The sequence below is a fragment of the Ciconia boyciana genome, chromosome 3 (genome assembly GCF_034638445.1).
Source record: "Ciconia boyciana chromosome 3, ASM3463844v1, whole genome shotgun sequence".
NCBI classification, from domain to species: domain Eukaryota; kingdom Metazoa; phylum Chordata; class Aves; order Ciconiiformes; family Ciconiidae; genus Ciconia; species Ciconia boyciana.
The window spans coordinates 81292853-81309387 of record NC_132936.1 but is presented as its reverse complement, the minus strand read 5'-3'; the positions used below and the strand labels follow the sequence as shown (position 1 = coordinate 81309387).

General features: G+C 36.1%; 1 protein-coding gene across 1 annotated transcript in view; it reads left to right on the top strand.

The window, feature by feature from the left end:
• The window catches only part of WDR27 (WD repeat domain 27), a 156965-nt gene that overhangs the window by 61438 nt on the left and 78992 nt on the right, over window positions 1–16535 (top strand). Inside the window, exon 23 of the mRNA XM_072857728.1 lies at window positions 13453–13551. Within this exon, the coding sequence (XP_072713829.1) occupies window positions 13453–13551 (99 nt within the window). The remainder of the gene's footprint in view (window positions 1–13452; window positions 13552–16535) is intronic.

The window sequence follows — 16535 nt, the reverse complement described above, 5'->3', positions numbered from 1 at the left end:
GGCTAGTTTTGAAATAGTGGTTCCAATTATGTGTGAAGGTTATAGGTTTTATTGGCAGATTGCTGGAGATTTGGCAATAACTAATGTGTTCTTGACGTTTCCACGACGAAAGATATTTTTCAGGTTTCTGGTAATTTGCATTTCAAAATGTAGTTTGCAATACAAAAGACAGGCTTTTTGCTTTGTCTGTGAAACAAAATGCATCTAATATTGATCTCAGCTTATGACATATATGTTATAAATATATTTAGTCGAGATTACTAATTAAGGTTGATTTTTAATACTATAAAAAGAGGTGCGGTCACAAGACCTTTTGTCTTTTGCATTAAGGCTATTGTTTGGAATTACTGCTGACACAAGAAAACAAAGTCATAGAGCATGATTTTGCCCTTACTCCAAATTCTTGGCACATGGTTGCTCGTCACAGGAAGCTGAATAGCTGGACTGCATCCTGCTCCAGTTGGCATGTGGTCCCTGGTGGGCACAGTGACAGTTGATACTTTTTAGTGTGGCTCCTGGGTTGGAATTTTGCATGATTTGCATTGTATATCCGTAGAGAACTTTCATTGTTCTTGTTGTCCCCTCAGGAAAACTCAGTCAAGTTTCGGACTCTTGCTACAACTGTACTGCTAGGACAAAGTACGTTTTTGGGGCATTTTTAGGAGGCTTCTCTTTGAAATGTTGAGACTGGATATACTTTTGTGTTTCCTTTTGAAAAAGAAAATTGAACATGGCACTGAATAGTCCATTCATATTGTTAAACTAATAACATCGTGACAGATGGACTGATGTGCAACTGGAACAGTTTTAAGAGTATCAAGAAGCCACATATTTTTGCAGATTGTATTCTATGAGTGAATGTCCATTGGGATTCAAAAAGCTACATAAAAATTCAGCAGTGTGAATACAAGTGTTATCCTGAAATAACGCATTCTGGCAATAAGTTATGTAACTTTCCACTGACCAGCAACTGCATCTTCAATCATCTTGGAGTTTAATTTATCAAGTGCAATGCTTGCACCCTGTGGTTAACAAATATGATTGATATTAAAGCCAAAAGAGGCAGAATTGGAATATAATTGAGAAACATTAATCTTAAACTGCCTTTTATATTTCACAATATCTGAAGTGTTTGACACAGAGGAATATGTTGGCTGCATTGATTAATAGCAAAATCAAAACCATATTCCTACAGGGCATAGAATCAGAAAACCAAAATATGTTATTGTAAACAAAGAGATACAAATTCTATCTGCCTTTTTCTCTACTTACAAAGTATATGACCTATTTTATACAAGAACAGCTTGGTATAGCTTCTGTGTTGCAAGTAGCCACTTGTTTTTATTTGAACTGCTTTTGTGTGTATTAGTATGATATCTGTACATACTGTAAGTTATGGGTTGAAAGTGTTCCCCTAACTGATTATTCCAGCTTTAAGAGAACATTTGTCAAGACCTGACAGTCTGATCAAAGCAGGTACCCACGGTACCCTGGTTTTGAACTGTGATTATCCTTACCATAAGTCATTGTGATTAGAAAACATAGAAAGTTAACTTTTCTAATATCAGCTCTTCTCTTCATCTTAAATAGCCTCAGGTAACAAGTGACATAGGTTGACTTTTTCTTAACTGAATACACATAATATTTAAATTTCTAACTGTTTTACAAGTGGACAGTTTGAGGTTTCTGACTATCAGACAGTAGTAGTAAGGATGTTGGACAAATACTCTAATTGGGTTTAGATTTCCGTTTTCCTGGGCTCTGTACAAAAATGTTTACCTAAACATTTGTTGACCAAAGAAATCTAGTCTAAAAAGACAAATATATCTGGAGAGTGTGAAGTGCTACTTTTTAAAATAGAAATAGCTAATCTCCTGTGCTCCCTGTAGTTCTAGTTAGCTGTTTTACTTCATGTCTAATTAGGTTCTTCATTTTTGTCTTTGAAGACCTTCGGGCTCTCTGAATAAATTCCAAGTTTCTAAAAATGAATTAGGGAATGCAGAAATAAAGATTTGGCTCTTTAATTGTTTTCAGATTCATTCTTGCTAGCTCTTTTTGAACTGTAGACTTTAAGGGGCACATTTTGACCCTAGTGCTGAAATGGAATTTCCTTACATAAAATTCTGTGTCCATGTCAAATCTCAAAGCCTGGGCTCACCGTTCACACTGACTGACCCATATTGCAAACCCAGAAGTTTTTCAGCATAACAGGTTGCTACATCGATAACAAAAATGCATGGGTAATGTATGAAGTTGTCTTCCATTTTATTTACACTTCTCGTCAAAGTATAGGATTTTGCCTACAACATTGTCTTTGAAATACATTCAAAATCCAGGATTAAACTTATGCCTTCCAACTGTGAAGGCACCAAAGCTAGAGAGAGTAGGAAGATTGTTTCTTCTTCTCCAGAGGGCATCAACATTGAAAGGAGTAACAGGAGACAGGATACGGCAATTTGATGCTTATACATAACACCAGTGTACTAACCACTTGTTAATCCCTGAATGTTAACATTTGTGCAAAACTGGTTTTAGAGTAAATTCCCATTATGAAGTGATGCTGGAAACATATTGGTCAGAGGGCATATCCAAAGAATTCTGCAAACCTGTGAGTGGTGGCTGGATGTAAACCTGGACCTGATAGTGCTTGCAGACTCAGTTGTTTTCAGATACAAGATTCTGCATCTGGCATAACACAAGCTGTAGAATTTGTTTATGGTTGACACCTTAGTTTTAAATAGTTACAGGAGTTGATATTCCAAATAGAATGTCAGTCCTACTGAGCAATATACTTTAATGTTTTGCTACCAGATATTTATTTAGCTGTAAAATTCACTGTCTCAAATCACATAATACCTTTAGGACTTTCCCTATTGGATTAGAGTAATAACTTCTTTGATAAGGACAAGACAAATATGTATTACATAACACAACTCTTAGTTTTATTTTAATCTATTCTTACATCAAGATGGGTAGCTTTAAAAATATTATTTCTTATTTTGTCACTCATAAATGCATTCAAAATGCAATGCTGCTATCTGTTAAACTTGTCATCTACTTTACTCAGCCACATATATTTTGGCTTTGAGAAACCATAGTGAAAGGACCTCTATAATTTGAAGTAGTTTAAATTTTTAAAGTTTTTCCCCTTATTTTCTCTAGTGTATGAATTGCAGTGCACTGGTGCAGAGTGATCTTTTTAATTTGGATAAGGAGTGTGCATACCCCTTTTTGAAGCACATCTCCCAGTCCTCCCCATTTACTGTGCTTTGATTTGTATCACAGAGTGGTGTTGGATCATGCAGATCAATTTCTTTCAGATGAGGCTGAAGTGGAAGAGCAACTCCTTGAGCAAATTGAATGCTCTCTATATGCTAATGGTGTTCAGTCCACAAAATCAGAGATAAGATAGCCTGAAGTAAAGCATCAAAATACATTTGGAGATTGGGTTGCCAGCACTGTTTTGTTCCATACATCCGCTCCTCTTGGGCTGCACTACGTCCTGATGTAATCATTGCCACAGGAGTTTATGATCTATTTCTTGACTACCATAAATACATTATTAGTCATATTAGTCTTTCTGTGTCTCAGTTCTGATTTATAAAATGGAGATTAGCAATGGTATCTTTCTTCTGTCCTTTTCTTTTTAAAAGAATAATTTAGACGAGGCCTATCTTAATTTGTTACCACTGCAGTCAGTTACTCTGATCTTATTTATATGAAATACTTCCACCCTTGTGTGTCTGTGGGGTCATAAGCTTAAAAACTGCATCTGATTAGGTACAAAATTGCATAAAATGGTCTAGATAGCAAAGAGAAAACCACCCCAAGAACCCCAAAACGTGAATGAAAAAATTATGTGGCTGCCTGTTCTCCCTTTGAGACCACAATTTCACTAGAACTTTTTAGATACTAAGGAATGGAAGATAAAAGACTACAGATGAGCGAAGAGGGAGGGGGTTGAGAAAGATATTCTGGTATGGAAGTATGTAAATGGAGGAGATAGGACATGCTAATAGTTCAGAATGTTTATTATCTCTTGAGAGTGCATCTTGGAGGTATCACTGATGTTTAAATTAGGTATCTTTGATACAATAGAGTATGCTGTAGTGTTGACTTTAATACTGGGTTTGGAAAAATAGGAGGATATTTTCTTTACTGGAAAATTACTTTTAGAAATGGCTGGTAGTGGTGTTGTCTAGTATTTATTGTCTTCGTCTACACTTCATACCAGAGGGCTTGCAGAACAGAATGTATTATATGAAGCAGTGGGGTGTTATATTATAACACCCCATATATTCATATATTATATGAAGCAGTGGGGACTATCTGGGGTGTTTTGGTTTTCAGTGTCATTGGTATCCCAATTATATGTTGCTCAAATTTTATTTTATATGTCCATATTGTTTAACTAAGATAGGCTTTAAGAGAAAATGATTGGAGAAAATAGCATTAGTAATGTTCACTGTGGAAAAAACAGGACTGATGTTGCTTGGCAGGAGGAAATCCATGGCAGAGAATGAATGACAGGGACTGTGACTACCTCTCTGCCAGCTATTGCTGGAGAAAATCTATCCCTTTCCAAAGAAGAAAACAACTTTGTGTTACTCTTGAACCTCAGTTTCTTGGATTCTTTGGTAGTGTGGGTGGCTTTTAGGCCTATTATCCTAGGAGGGAAGAGATAAATATTACTTTCTTGTTAATACAGACATGACCTTACCCTGTGCTGTTACTTCGCTGTCTCTTTGAGTATATCTTTGAAGATGATTGAAAATTTTAGCCTTGGTAGATTATTTTATGAACCATGGAATTATGTGAACATGAGCACATTAGCTGCTCGTTTGCTTCTTGGTCAGTTCAGGCTATTGCTTTATCTATGCCTATACACTTCAGACCTGACCGCTATAAAACCAGACTGGCAGTTGAGAGTAGTGGAGGATTTTCTGCTGGCTATAGATGTGTGTTTATTTAACTATTACAGAATACCTTTTTTCTAGTGGCCTGTCAAACTGAACTTTATGAGGCTGCAGTGTGTTACTGTGTTAACCTTTACATGTGGGTGGAAGTATGAGCAAATAGCCTTTTTGCTAAGAAAAATAATTTTAGAGAAAATACCCCATATTCAAATGTAGGCAAAACAGGAAGTCAAAGTAGATATGAATACCCAAGGTTCATTTTGGTATGCATGCAGCAGTGAGGTGCATGCATACCAAAATTTGGGTATGTATAGATTTATACCCACAGGGCTTGGGTTTTCTATATGTATACCTCTTAGTCTACAACTCCAACAGCAGTTGAATTTTATGTATCATTGGTTCATATGCCTATAATCCTACTAGTTGATTGGATTGTGCTCGCAAATTTATTAAGATGGGGTAATCCTTTGTAAAGCTAATGAAATTCCCTGTTATGCCTAAACATCTGAACGAAGATCCTCTGCATCATCTGAATCTTGCAGTATTTCTGTCAAACAGTCAACACCAGTACGCAAATAGGGAATGCAATTATTGGTACAGCTGATACAGAAGGGACTCTTAGCAGCAGTCAGAAAAGAGACATTTCCAGAGTGAGTGTGATCCAACCCTCTTCATAATGAGAGGTGAGGTAAATTTTCTTAGAACAAAATCTTCAAGTAAATAATTCTGCACTCTGCCAAAACTACGTATGTTATAAAAGTAAAAGCAACCTAAATACAGCAGTGTTTGGTGCTACATAAATTCCACAGGCAAACAAATAAAAACAGTCATATACGTGAGGCTTTGAAATTGGCTAGTTAAATAGAAACTAAAATCAGGAAAAATATAAATTGGAAGCTTCTAAGAAGGGTGCCTTACAGAGGCAAATCTGAGATGTGGTTTAGATCCGTTTATATAATCCTTTTTAGTGAGGAAAATTCAAAGTGTGTTAGCTATAACTGTCAGCATTTGAACATTTGGAAATCTCCTGCATCTTGAAAGATGACTGATCTTGATAATATTCACTGTTTTAATAATAAAGATCATTATGAATTTTCACTGTTACTCCTTTTGTAGTTATGTCAAAGGAACTCAGATGGAAACTGGGATGATCTTACTGTAGTGGGCAATTTCCTCTGACTACCAGAAAGACAGCCTCCATTAGTGGCATTAGAAGGAGAAGGGACTCTGAGAGGGCATATTGTACTCAACGTTTTGGTGATAGGCTTGAATAGGCTTTCCATGCTACCATGTGGCAAGTGTATAAGATATCTCAGGACTGAAGAGTGTTAATCAGTGCTTAGGATACTTGTGAAATCTCTTTTATTATGTATGGATTTGTCACTGATGCCTATAGTTAAGGTAGTCTAACACTTTCCACTATAATTCTGTTTTCAGTTGCTTATAATTGAGAACATTTTGGGCTGAAACCTTCCATGCTGGGTGTCTGCTTCAGGCTGATTGTTATTTTTCATTTTAGTATAAGTAGTTCAGGTGCTTTTTCAGCTTAAGATTGAGGAAAAATACACAGTTCAGTGGGAGATGTGCCCCAGTGTAAACAGGGGATGGTGGAGTGCAAGCCAAACAATTATATCATGTAGTGTGGGAGTGTGCATCGCGTTTGATGGCACTGATGGAGGCAAATGGAGACTAATGCCTTATTAATAAATCCAGATGTCTTTCATAAAAGTGTAATTATTATTATTTATTTATTTTTCTATCTAGAGGCTTTAACACTTCCATCTTCTGTAGCTCATTTGAAATATTAGAAAAAATAGTCGCAGGAAAGGGATGACTTTGGCCAATCCATGCAAAACTTCTGAAGAAAAAACCTCTGTTTACGTAAGGTCAAATTAAGTATCTTAGATACCAGTGTCTTTTTTTTTAATTCTTTTTTTTTTTTTCTGTGATCTGTTTGTAAAATATGTGCTCCAATTTAAAGCCACAGCAGTTACAAAGGGTTTTTCTTGAAACTGGTGTTGCCTTTTCTGGTCCCCGTGCAAGAGCTGGTAACAAGGAGAATTTTTCTGTTATGCTTTCAGTGTTTCTCTTTCTGATTTGCTTCCCCCTCTTTCTCTTCCCAGGAGGGAGTAGGAGTGTAAGTAGTTTGACTCAAATGCATATGGCCATGGATTGGACTAGGGGGCAGTGGGAACAGATGGGGACAATTTTGCTTTGAAGACAGAGTATAAGAAAACAGAGGAAAGAATTTATAGTCAAACTCTGAGATAAAGAGTCAATTTATTTAGCACACTCTCTCTACCAGTGCAGTAAAATTAAGTGGTTTTCCATTTGGAGACAAATTCTTCCCCTCAAGGAGGGACTTTCACCTTTCTTCCCTGTCTCTTGCTACAGATTTAAAGACAAAAGCACAAGCTTGTATATACATATAAGGTGCTAAATACACTCTCACTCTGTGGGTTAGTGAAAACTGACTACTCCAAATTTTCTTTAAACTTCAAGTGAAAGGAAACACAAGTAAGTATGTGGTTATGGGTGCAGGAAACTTGTTTGGAAGCTATTGGTACAGGTAAATGATTTTTACTTTTGGCTGACCCTTGGACAGAAAGGGAAAGGAAATAGCAATATCTACTGAATCAGTATTTTTATTACAAGAAATTGGTCTTAATATAAAAAAAAGGGATTGACTTTGGCTAAAGTCTATAACAGATTATATGCACATATGCATTTTGGGTATTGCTGAGTACTTCCTAGACTGTTTTCCTTTCTTTTTTATTACATTTGATTTGCTGAAAATCTGTTCTTCCTGTGTCATTGAATTAATATGTTCAACTTTTTTTTTCTTCTGTGGCTAGTGTTATGGTATCATTTATAATTCACTTACTGTTCTTTTTTTTCTGTAGAGAAGAATATGCTATAAAAATCTAGTAAGTATAGAATAGAAAAACAATTTGAATGACATCAGAAATGTAGTAAAACTAGAATGATGGCAGACTATAGTAGGAGAATGTTTATACTGGAGTTATTCCACTTCTTATGAATACCTGAATGTCATTTCTGTTAAAATACAATTTCCTTTGAGTTGGTGGTTTGGTTTTTTTTTTTTACTGTTGAAGTTAAAAATAAATTTACTGAAAAGTTTATTTTCAATCTTGCACCAAGTTAACTTTTATTCTCAGAATTTAGACTATCACTGGCTAGCTTAAATATCTGTGACTAGAATTACTTAAACAGAAGCTGTTTTTATACACTTTTTTATGGTGATGTTTTTCTTTTAATCACATTTTATTGTGTTACATGTCAAAATTACTCTGATTTAAAATATTTGCTATTACTTTCCTTAAAAGCACAGTTATTGGAAGAGAAGATGATAGCTACCACAACATAATAAACTATTCTGGGATGTAGTCAGCAACTCTGCCACTTTTTCTGTTGAAGCTGAACCACCACACCTAAATATTTAAGATTTATAGGGCTAGAAATACAGTATCAGAAAGAAGCTTAACACTAGTTCTGTTAGGATAGAATTGTAGGAATGAAGTAGAATGGGAAAGTTGTGTTCCCAGTCATGCTCTGTGTGTTTTGTCTAGCAGCTGTTCAACACGAAAGTAGTCTCTGTAGTAAAGATCAGAGTAAAGGTCTTTCCCATGCTGATGAATGCTTCAGTGGTTAGCTACAGGTGGCCTTCTATCTGTACTTGCTTGTCATTACTTTTCTCTGACCCAGTGAATCTTGTTACACAAGTGATGATTCAGAAGAGTGCTGCATCCCAGCCTAACCTCTAGCTCAGGGCTTAGAAGCATTTCTTGAAAGGTGGGAGGTAAGAGTTTGAATGCTTTTTGAGAAGTGTGATTAGCTAACATCTCTTTTTAGACAACCGAATACGCACTTGCTAGATTCTACTGAAGCTGCACAATTGCTGCCTAGCATTTTTTGAAAGAAAGTTATGAGCCAAATGGTTGATTTAGGAACTGTGTAGAAGAGTAAATTACTAGAATACCTGGGTTTCACAAACATTGGATTTGTCTTCAAAAAAACAGTGAAATATTATCACACCTATTTTACAGAGAGGAATTGTAACAGAGAGATTAAGCCAAAAATGAATGTGCTCCTCCCCAAATTAAACTGAGACTCTGGAATGGAAAATTAATTTTTATTGGATAAGTTTGGCAAAGTTCTGTAAGCCACTAGATTATGATGGAAAATTTTCAGCTTCACTAACCATCTCTCTCTGTGATATGTTCTCTTGGTTAAAACATGGAGCCATGTTTCTTCTTGGCTCAGAAATTATTGGAAGGCATTATAGATTTGTGATTCAGAGCCTTTTGTGGTCTTGACTCTTGCTCTCCTTGACTTTGCCTCTTCTTTCTGCCTAATTCCATGAAAGGGGGGGAGGAGAGTAGGCTTGAAGAGGAAAAGAAAAATGACAGTAAGGCAATTTGGGGTCAGAAAGAGAAAAGATGGTGAGTGATAGAAAGCATAGTCCTGTCTGCTGCCTATACCTCTCTGCCAAAGACTGGTCTTAGTATATGCAGAAGAACTGATGCAGGCATCCAAAAACTTGCAATTGCAGAGTAATTAGCTTGTGAAGGGAAATAATTGCTTGCAATAGGAGTTTCGTAAATCTATTTTACTAGCTCCGCATGTGTCAGTTGTGCAGAGTCCAGAGGACTTATGCTATGTACCAAATACCTGAATTTTAGAGTTGATTTTATTCTCTCCAATATTTTCCTCATTCAGTTCCATTCTGTTCAAGTTCTTATATCTACCAAAGTTCTGTAGTGTGTTAAGAAACGTGACATATTTGTCCTGTTTTGGTCATTCCCACAGTTCCAAAGGGCATGGACATGTGTACAATAGCTATGAGGAACAGGATTTGAATCTTTCATGATACAAACACCTAAAAAGTGTAATGGCATTATTGAGTATTGTGGTAGTATTGAACCATTTTGACAAGAGGTCTGCAGGATTTTGGGGGGCTGTTTGGTAAGAATGATTTCTGCCTGTTTTCATGAATACTCTGTTTCTTCAGTCAGTTAGATGCGGAGGGGCATCCTGTTCTGGAGACCGCAGTGCAGCTTGTAATACTTATTGCTCTCCTCTCACTTAGCGTACTTCTTTCCTTTTGTCCTGGTTTTGGCTGGGACAGAGTTAATTTTCTTCCCAGTAGATGGTATAGTGCTGTGTTTTGGATTTTAGTATGAGAATAATGTTGATAACACACTGATCTTTTAGTTGTTGCTAACTAATATTTACACTAGTCAAGGACTCCTCAGCTTCCCATGCTCTGCTGGGCGCACAAGAAACTGGGAGGGGGCACAGCCAAGACAGTTGATCCAAACTGACCAAACGGCTATTCCATACCATATGATGTCATGCTCAGTATATAAACTGGGGGGAGTTGGCTGGGGGGTAGCGATTGCTGCTCGGGGACTGGCTGGGCATCAGTCGGTGGGTGGTGAGCAGTTGCATCACTTGTTTTTTCCTGGGTTTTGTTCCTCTCTCGCTTTCTTGTTGTTTTCCTTCCCATTATTATTATTATTATTATTATTATTATTATTATTATTATTATTATATTCCAATTATTAAACTGTTCTTATCTCAACCCACAAGTTTTCTTACTTTTGCTCTTCCGATTCTCTCCCCCATCCCACTGGGGCGGGGAGGGTGAGTGAGTGGCTGTGTGGTACTTAATTGCCAAGTGGGGCTAAACCACAACACCTTTCTGGAGTCTCCCTGGAATATGGACTTCTACAGCATCTCATTGCTCATTTCCTTGAGACTTGCAGATTTCCATTAATTATGTGAGCATGACTGCTGTAGTCTGCTCTGGCACTGTGGTGGTGGTGGTGAAGTACAACCTGACTGCAGCCTTTACACCTCATCCTTGCTGGAATAAAAAGGTAATTGCTAGCACTCTGTTCTCAGAAGGAAGTCCTGTGGGAAGTCTGTACAGTAGGGCCAGGTGATACACAGTGTGACAGAGCTTGGCTATGAAGAAGAGAGCACAACATTACAGGTACTGAGATAACACACAGGTGTCAGCATCTGGTAATTTTGATACCAACAGAGTCATGGTATAGTATCATCAGAGTGAAGAATGGAGAGCCAGTATGGAAGGAGGAGAACAGATGGATGTAGCCCTATAAAATAAAGGAAATTTTGAAGGGCACTATTATGTTGGAACTCTGAAACCTTCTCTGTTTAAGCCTAATTACTTGGTAATATTGTAATCTGTTTAGGATGTGAAGTAAATAACCAACTTAAAATTTTGGTTTAATTATAATTAAATGACTCAATATTTTTATGTCAATAAAGAGGAATCTTATGACTAACTGGAGGTATTTATAAACAGTAATTGCGGCGTTTCTCTATGGAAACAGCAAGAACTTGAGTAGTCCTGGGTACACACTGAATTTACTAATATATGGTCTTGTACTTTTCATCAGAGAAAATAATTCCATGTCTCTAGACACATCAGAATGCTTTCTTTTGTGTCATTATATCACTTTTATCTGGTTTGGGTTCCCCTTACCTCTCCGTTCCCGTGTGAACTGATCATGTCCCAAGTAGCATAAGTCACAGTAGCTGTGGTATGGCCATATGTTTTAAAACAAAAAAATTTGCTGCTTTTATATTACCAGCAATAAAATAATCATTACTATGACCAGTTTCCTGAGATGTTTAAAAAGTAGGGAGGAGGGTCTTACTTTTTAAGACAGAATTTCCAATTAACAAGTGCTTGCTGTATCCTTTTAAGAAGGACTCAATGATTTTAGCACGTTACTGTGGACTCTGCTACTTTCCCAGTTAGTATGGCAATATCTGTGTGGAATGCTGCAAAAAATCCAGAGGTTAAAAATGGATACCTATGTTTCTGTCTGGTTTTAGATACTTCATTTATGCCAGTAGATGGTTTTAATTCCATATCCTGGACTGAATCCAGAATATGTGAGGTATATAAACTGGATGCAATTAAGTAGATTTACAGTTAGCCTCTTGGTTTGCCTCTCAGTAAATATGGTCATGAATGGAATATTTGACACTGAGGACTATCCACTGTTTCTTCAGTGCTGCTTTGGACTAGAGAATCTTTGGAGTTGGCTGATAAGATTTGTTTTCTGAGTGAGGCATTAAGTATTTTTCAGGACCTGCATTGGTCCGTGAATCTTTTCATAAATTGGGAAGACTGTCAGTGGAGTCCACAAGTTTTTGGGACGTATATCTTCTAGCAGTTTGCTGTCTGCTAGGGGAAGCTCAGCTGCCTTGGGTCTGATTAAACTCATTTTAGGGTACTTTCAACAAAAAACTTAAGACAAGTCACAGAGTAATACGTTGTTGTAATAGTCCCTATGCACAATTTGGTTTAGTTTATGTTAGGCTGTGCTCTGAATTCCATGTTCATAGTCTTAACTTCAGAGATTTAGTAAAGAAAATTGACATTTAAATTTTTTATTGAAACTGTAAAGTTTGGATTATCATCTTTGACTATTTTTTGCACGCTTTACAATTTATTCTTTCGAGATACATATTTTATTTATAATATATCAAATAAGTCTGCCTATTTTCTACATATACTATGTGACTTTTCTGATATGCCTTGTGTATGCATACTATCTGACTGTATCCTGCAATTAATTGTTATTTTTACTAGATAAGGCATAGTCTAAAACAATCCTATGTGCCTGCACGTGAGTCTCATAAGTGTTTCTTATGTGGAGGACTTATACTATAGGATTTATTTTAAAACATTTTCTGTTTTATTTATGTAAGATAATGCTAATTTAATATCACAATCCAACCGTTTTCATAGTATCAGTATGTCTATGACTTTCACTGAATTTTGGATTAATTTCTTAATGCAGTTTTGCATTGGCACTTTTTCATTATTTGAAGCTGTACCAATAAGAATATAATTATTTTGCTACTAAATTTAATTTACTCCTTGGAAAGCACTTTTCCCTTTTTCCTTTGAGAAGCAAAGGCAGGCAGTATGCTTTTTCTCGTTGATAATACCCACATCTTTCGTAATATTATTGATTTGTTGATGAATTCTATGCTGTTCAATTAAAAACTGCAAAGACATATTTAGAAACTGAAAAATTTTATCTACTGTAGCAACAAACAAGAGTTTTCAAATTTAGAAACCAAGGTTTTAGATTCTACATATTTCTACTTAAAAGAAAGGGTTTGAATTCTGAAGAACACCCTTAAAAATATATTTTAAAAGGGTAATTTTTTTACCTGCCTACTTGAAATATACCTAATGTTAAGTTATTTAAGGGGAAAAGATTGCATTACTCTTTCTAAATCTTTTTTTTTTCATTTGAGTTAACTTAAGCATTTGCTAAATTATCCTGAATTATAGAAATCAGTTCTAAGATGTTGATGACTTTTATATCTGTTTAGCTATTATGAAAATTTTCTAACTAACTTCTCCGTAGGCTGAATCTTTACTCCTCCTATACTTTAACTTAATGCTTCTAGAATGTGATATATTTCTTTAAAGTGAAAATATAATCTCATTGTTTTTTAGGCTTACATATATGAAATGCGTTCAAGCACTTTTTCACATAAACTGGGGGGACACACAGAATCTGTCATCAATGTGACTTTTAATCCCTCATCTCCACAGGTAAGTCATTGCTTTTTTTCCTCTTTGTAATTAAAATATGTAAAATCTTCACTGTAAGCGTGCCTTTTACTACTGTTCTATTTACCTGCCAGTATGCTGTGCAGCTCTAAGGCTGTTCATCTACTTCCAACTATAGTGTGGTTATTGTTTCAATTATAAACTCATGCAAAATGTTGCATGCTACAGAGACAAATGCTCTGACTAACTGCCTACAGAGAAGAGTTCTGGCATGGGAACTATTGCGAACCTGTACTTGTTGAATGTTGGGAAAATGTACATCCACCTCAAATTACCTGAGTAGACTACTCCTAATTCAGAGAATTTAAGAGACAAATAAGTAAGGGCAGGGAAATGGCAAGGGGCTCAGGCCTGCTAATTACTCGAAGGCCTGAAAGGTTTAAAAAGCAATGTTATTTTAAATATGCTGTGTCAGAATAAATAGTGAAATAGCTTTATCACAATGTTTTGAAAAACTATTACTATTGTGTTTTGAGCCTTTCAGATATCTATAGGTAAAAAGTACTCTGAAGAATTTAGGCATTAGGCAATGACAATTCTTATTTTTTTACTGATAATTAATATTGTGTTAGCATATTTCAATGTAATGGTTTAATTATAGTGCAGCAATATATACACAGGAGTCTGTTTTCTAAGTTTTATCTTGAAACCAGAGCTTCCCTACAGCTAGTTTATCACGTGAATTCTTTGTATACTGTTTTGAATCCTATAGAGTTACCTTCTTTGTTTTCATGTATTGAAACTACATTGAAGCTTTCTACTTTCTACGCTTCTCCTTACTTTAAAGAGACAACAAAAGAGTTGTCTCTAAAGAGTCACTATCTATATAAAAGAGTGCTCCTTTTTCCTTCACTAGCTCCTCAACACTGGCTGTACTTGCTACTATTAAAAAAAAATTATGGAGCAAGTATAATCTCTTTACATGTGGGAGTATTGTCATATTTACATATCTCCTTCCATTTGTAAATAAAGATGCTAGCATTTCTGTGATCTTAGAATTTCTGGAAGTTTTATTCCTTGTGTATATATTGTTTGAACTGAGTAATTGTTAATAGCTGTCTTGTGATGAACATTATGTATTTCTGCTCTTTGGATTCAGCAATGCTATATTCAACCAAATAGCATAGTTTATTAAATTTTGCACCCAGATTAAGACTAGTTTCAGGTTTAGCACTGAACACAGTTCTGCAAAAAAGGTGTTATATACTGAAGAGTAGAGCTGACTATAGTCTTGCAGCATCCTGATCTGTGGTCCAGCTGCTGGAATACATTTTGGTGGAAAATGTCATATTAGACTTTAACTGTTAAAAGTCTAGAGGCTCAGTTGCAATAATAATGTGACTCAAGACTTCGAAGTAACTAAGTTCAGGCAAATCAGCTGTTGATCAGGGGGGCAGAATCTCTAAATAGTGTAAAATAAACATTGGCTGTGGATCCAAGCCAAACTGGTCTAACTCTGAAAGTGTGCCTTGGGGCACAAAGCCTTTAATACTGAACTTCATGAAACATCACACAGTCAATTTAGTATTATGGTTAAGAGCCAAATCTGAAACTGTTTTCTTGAAGGGCTCTTTCCTGAGAAGTGGGAGCTGTGGATTTGAACCAGCTTACAAATTTCCCCATAGATATGGTTCTGGGGGAAGATTTTGAAGCTGATTTTATCATCAGGAACACTTTACTAAAACACAAGGAATGGGCAGAAACTGCTCCTTTGAAGGATTAGAGCTGAAATGCAAATTCTGTTAACCAAGTCGTTCTGTATAATAAGCACTCTGAAATGCTTTCTAAATAAGTATTTTTGGGGGAGTCGCAGAACCAAAAAAACCCCATCACCTGGGCTTTCTAATATAGGATTTAGCATGAAGTTTCATTCAAAGGCACTAGGAGAAAGCACTAGGAGAAGAAGCTAAGAAATGCAACGGTAAGCTTGTAGAGTGGAAAAGAAGAAAACCACAAATGAATCAGAATAGAATAATCCCATGCCTTGAAAGAAAGACTTTGTATTAGGCAGCCAGAGTTTCCAATACTGGAAGATTTTTATACCTACCCCTACCACTAGTTAGGGATTTAAAATTGACACTATTCTTGTTTAATCCAAAGTTTCAATGAATATATTTAAGAATTATACTGGGTTCTGAATAACCTCTGCTCAAAGCCCCATTGCATTCAAAGGGAAACACTGGCAGGGGAAAGAGTAAGGGGTGAAAAAAGGGAAGTGGCTGATGAGTGAAATTCAAACATTATGGCTAAGCTTTCTGCCGTGGAAAGATCCAGACAAGAGTGAGGTGTACTGGCAGCACTCCAGTTCAGTGGTTGCTTGCCCAGCACCTGTCCATGAGGTAGTTTGTTCCAACCATTATTATAACTCTCACTTGCATAAATGTTCTTCCAGAAAAGAGGGAAAAACCCTGGATGGGTATAATACTGATTTTTTTACTGATAGGGGGCATTGTTGCTTTCATCATATGGTACTCTGGAATGATTTATAAAATGGTTGCTATGAAAGTTGGAGAAGGGGAATAAGATAGAAGCTTTGCATTTATCTTAGGTTTATTTTCAAGATGATTTAGCAGTTTTAGCTTCTTATTGTCACTTCCTGGTTTTCACTCATTGTTCAAAACTTATGTGGGGAAAAGTGTTTATCTTACCAAAAATATTAACTGAATTTCAATCTATTCTAGGGAATATACATTAAAGGATATTATAGTGTTTAACTATAACAGCTATAACTATTAACTGTAACACATTTGAGTCAATCTAAGTGAAAATAGGGTGGGAGTCTTATCTTTCAAATATCGGAATGATAAATCATGTCTCTCTGAAATGTTTTTGAAGGAGGATAAAAGCAAACAGGGACACTATTGTCATCTGCTGGTTTTTGGTGGCTTTTGTGTAGTTGCGTGTTGGTTTCATCTTTGTACAAGCTGGGTGAACACTGCATGGCAAAACCATCCAAGTACACTCTA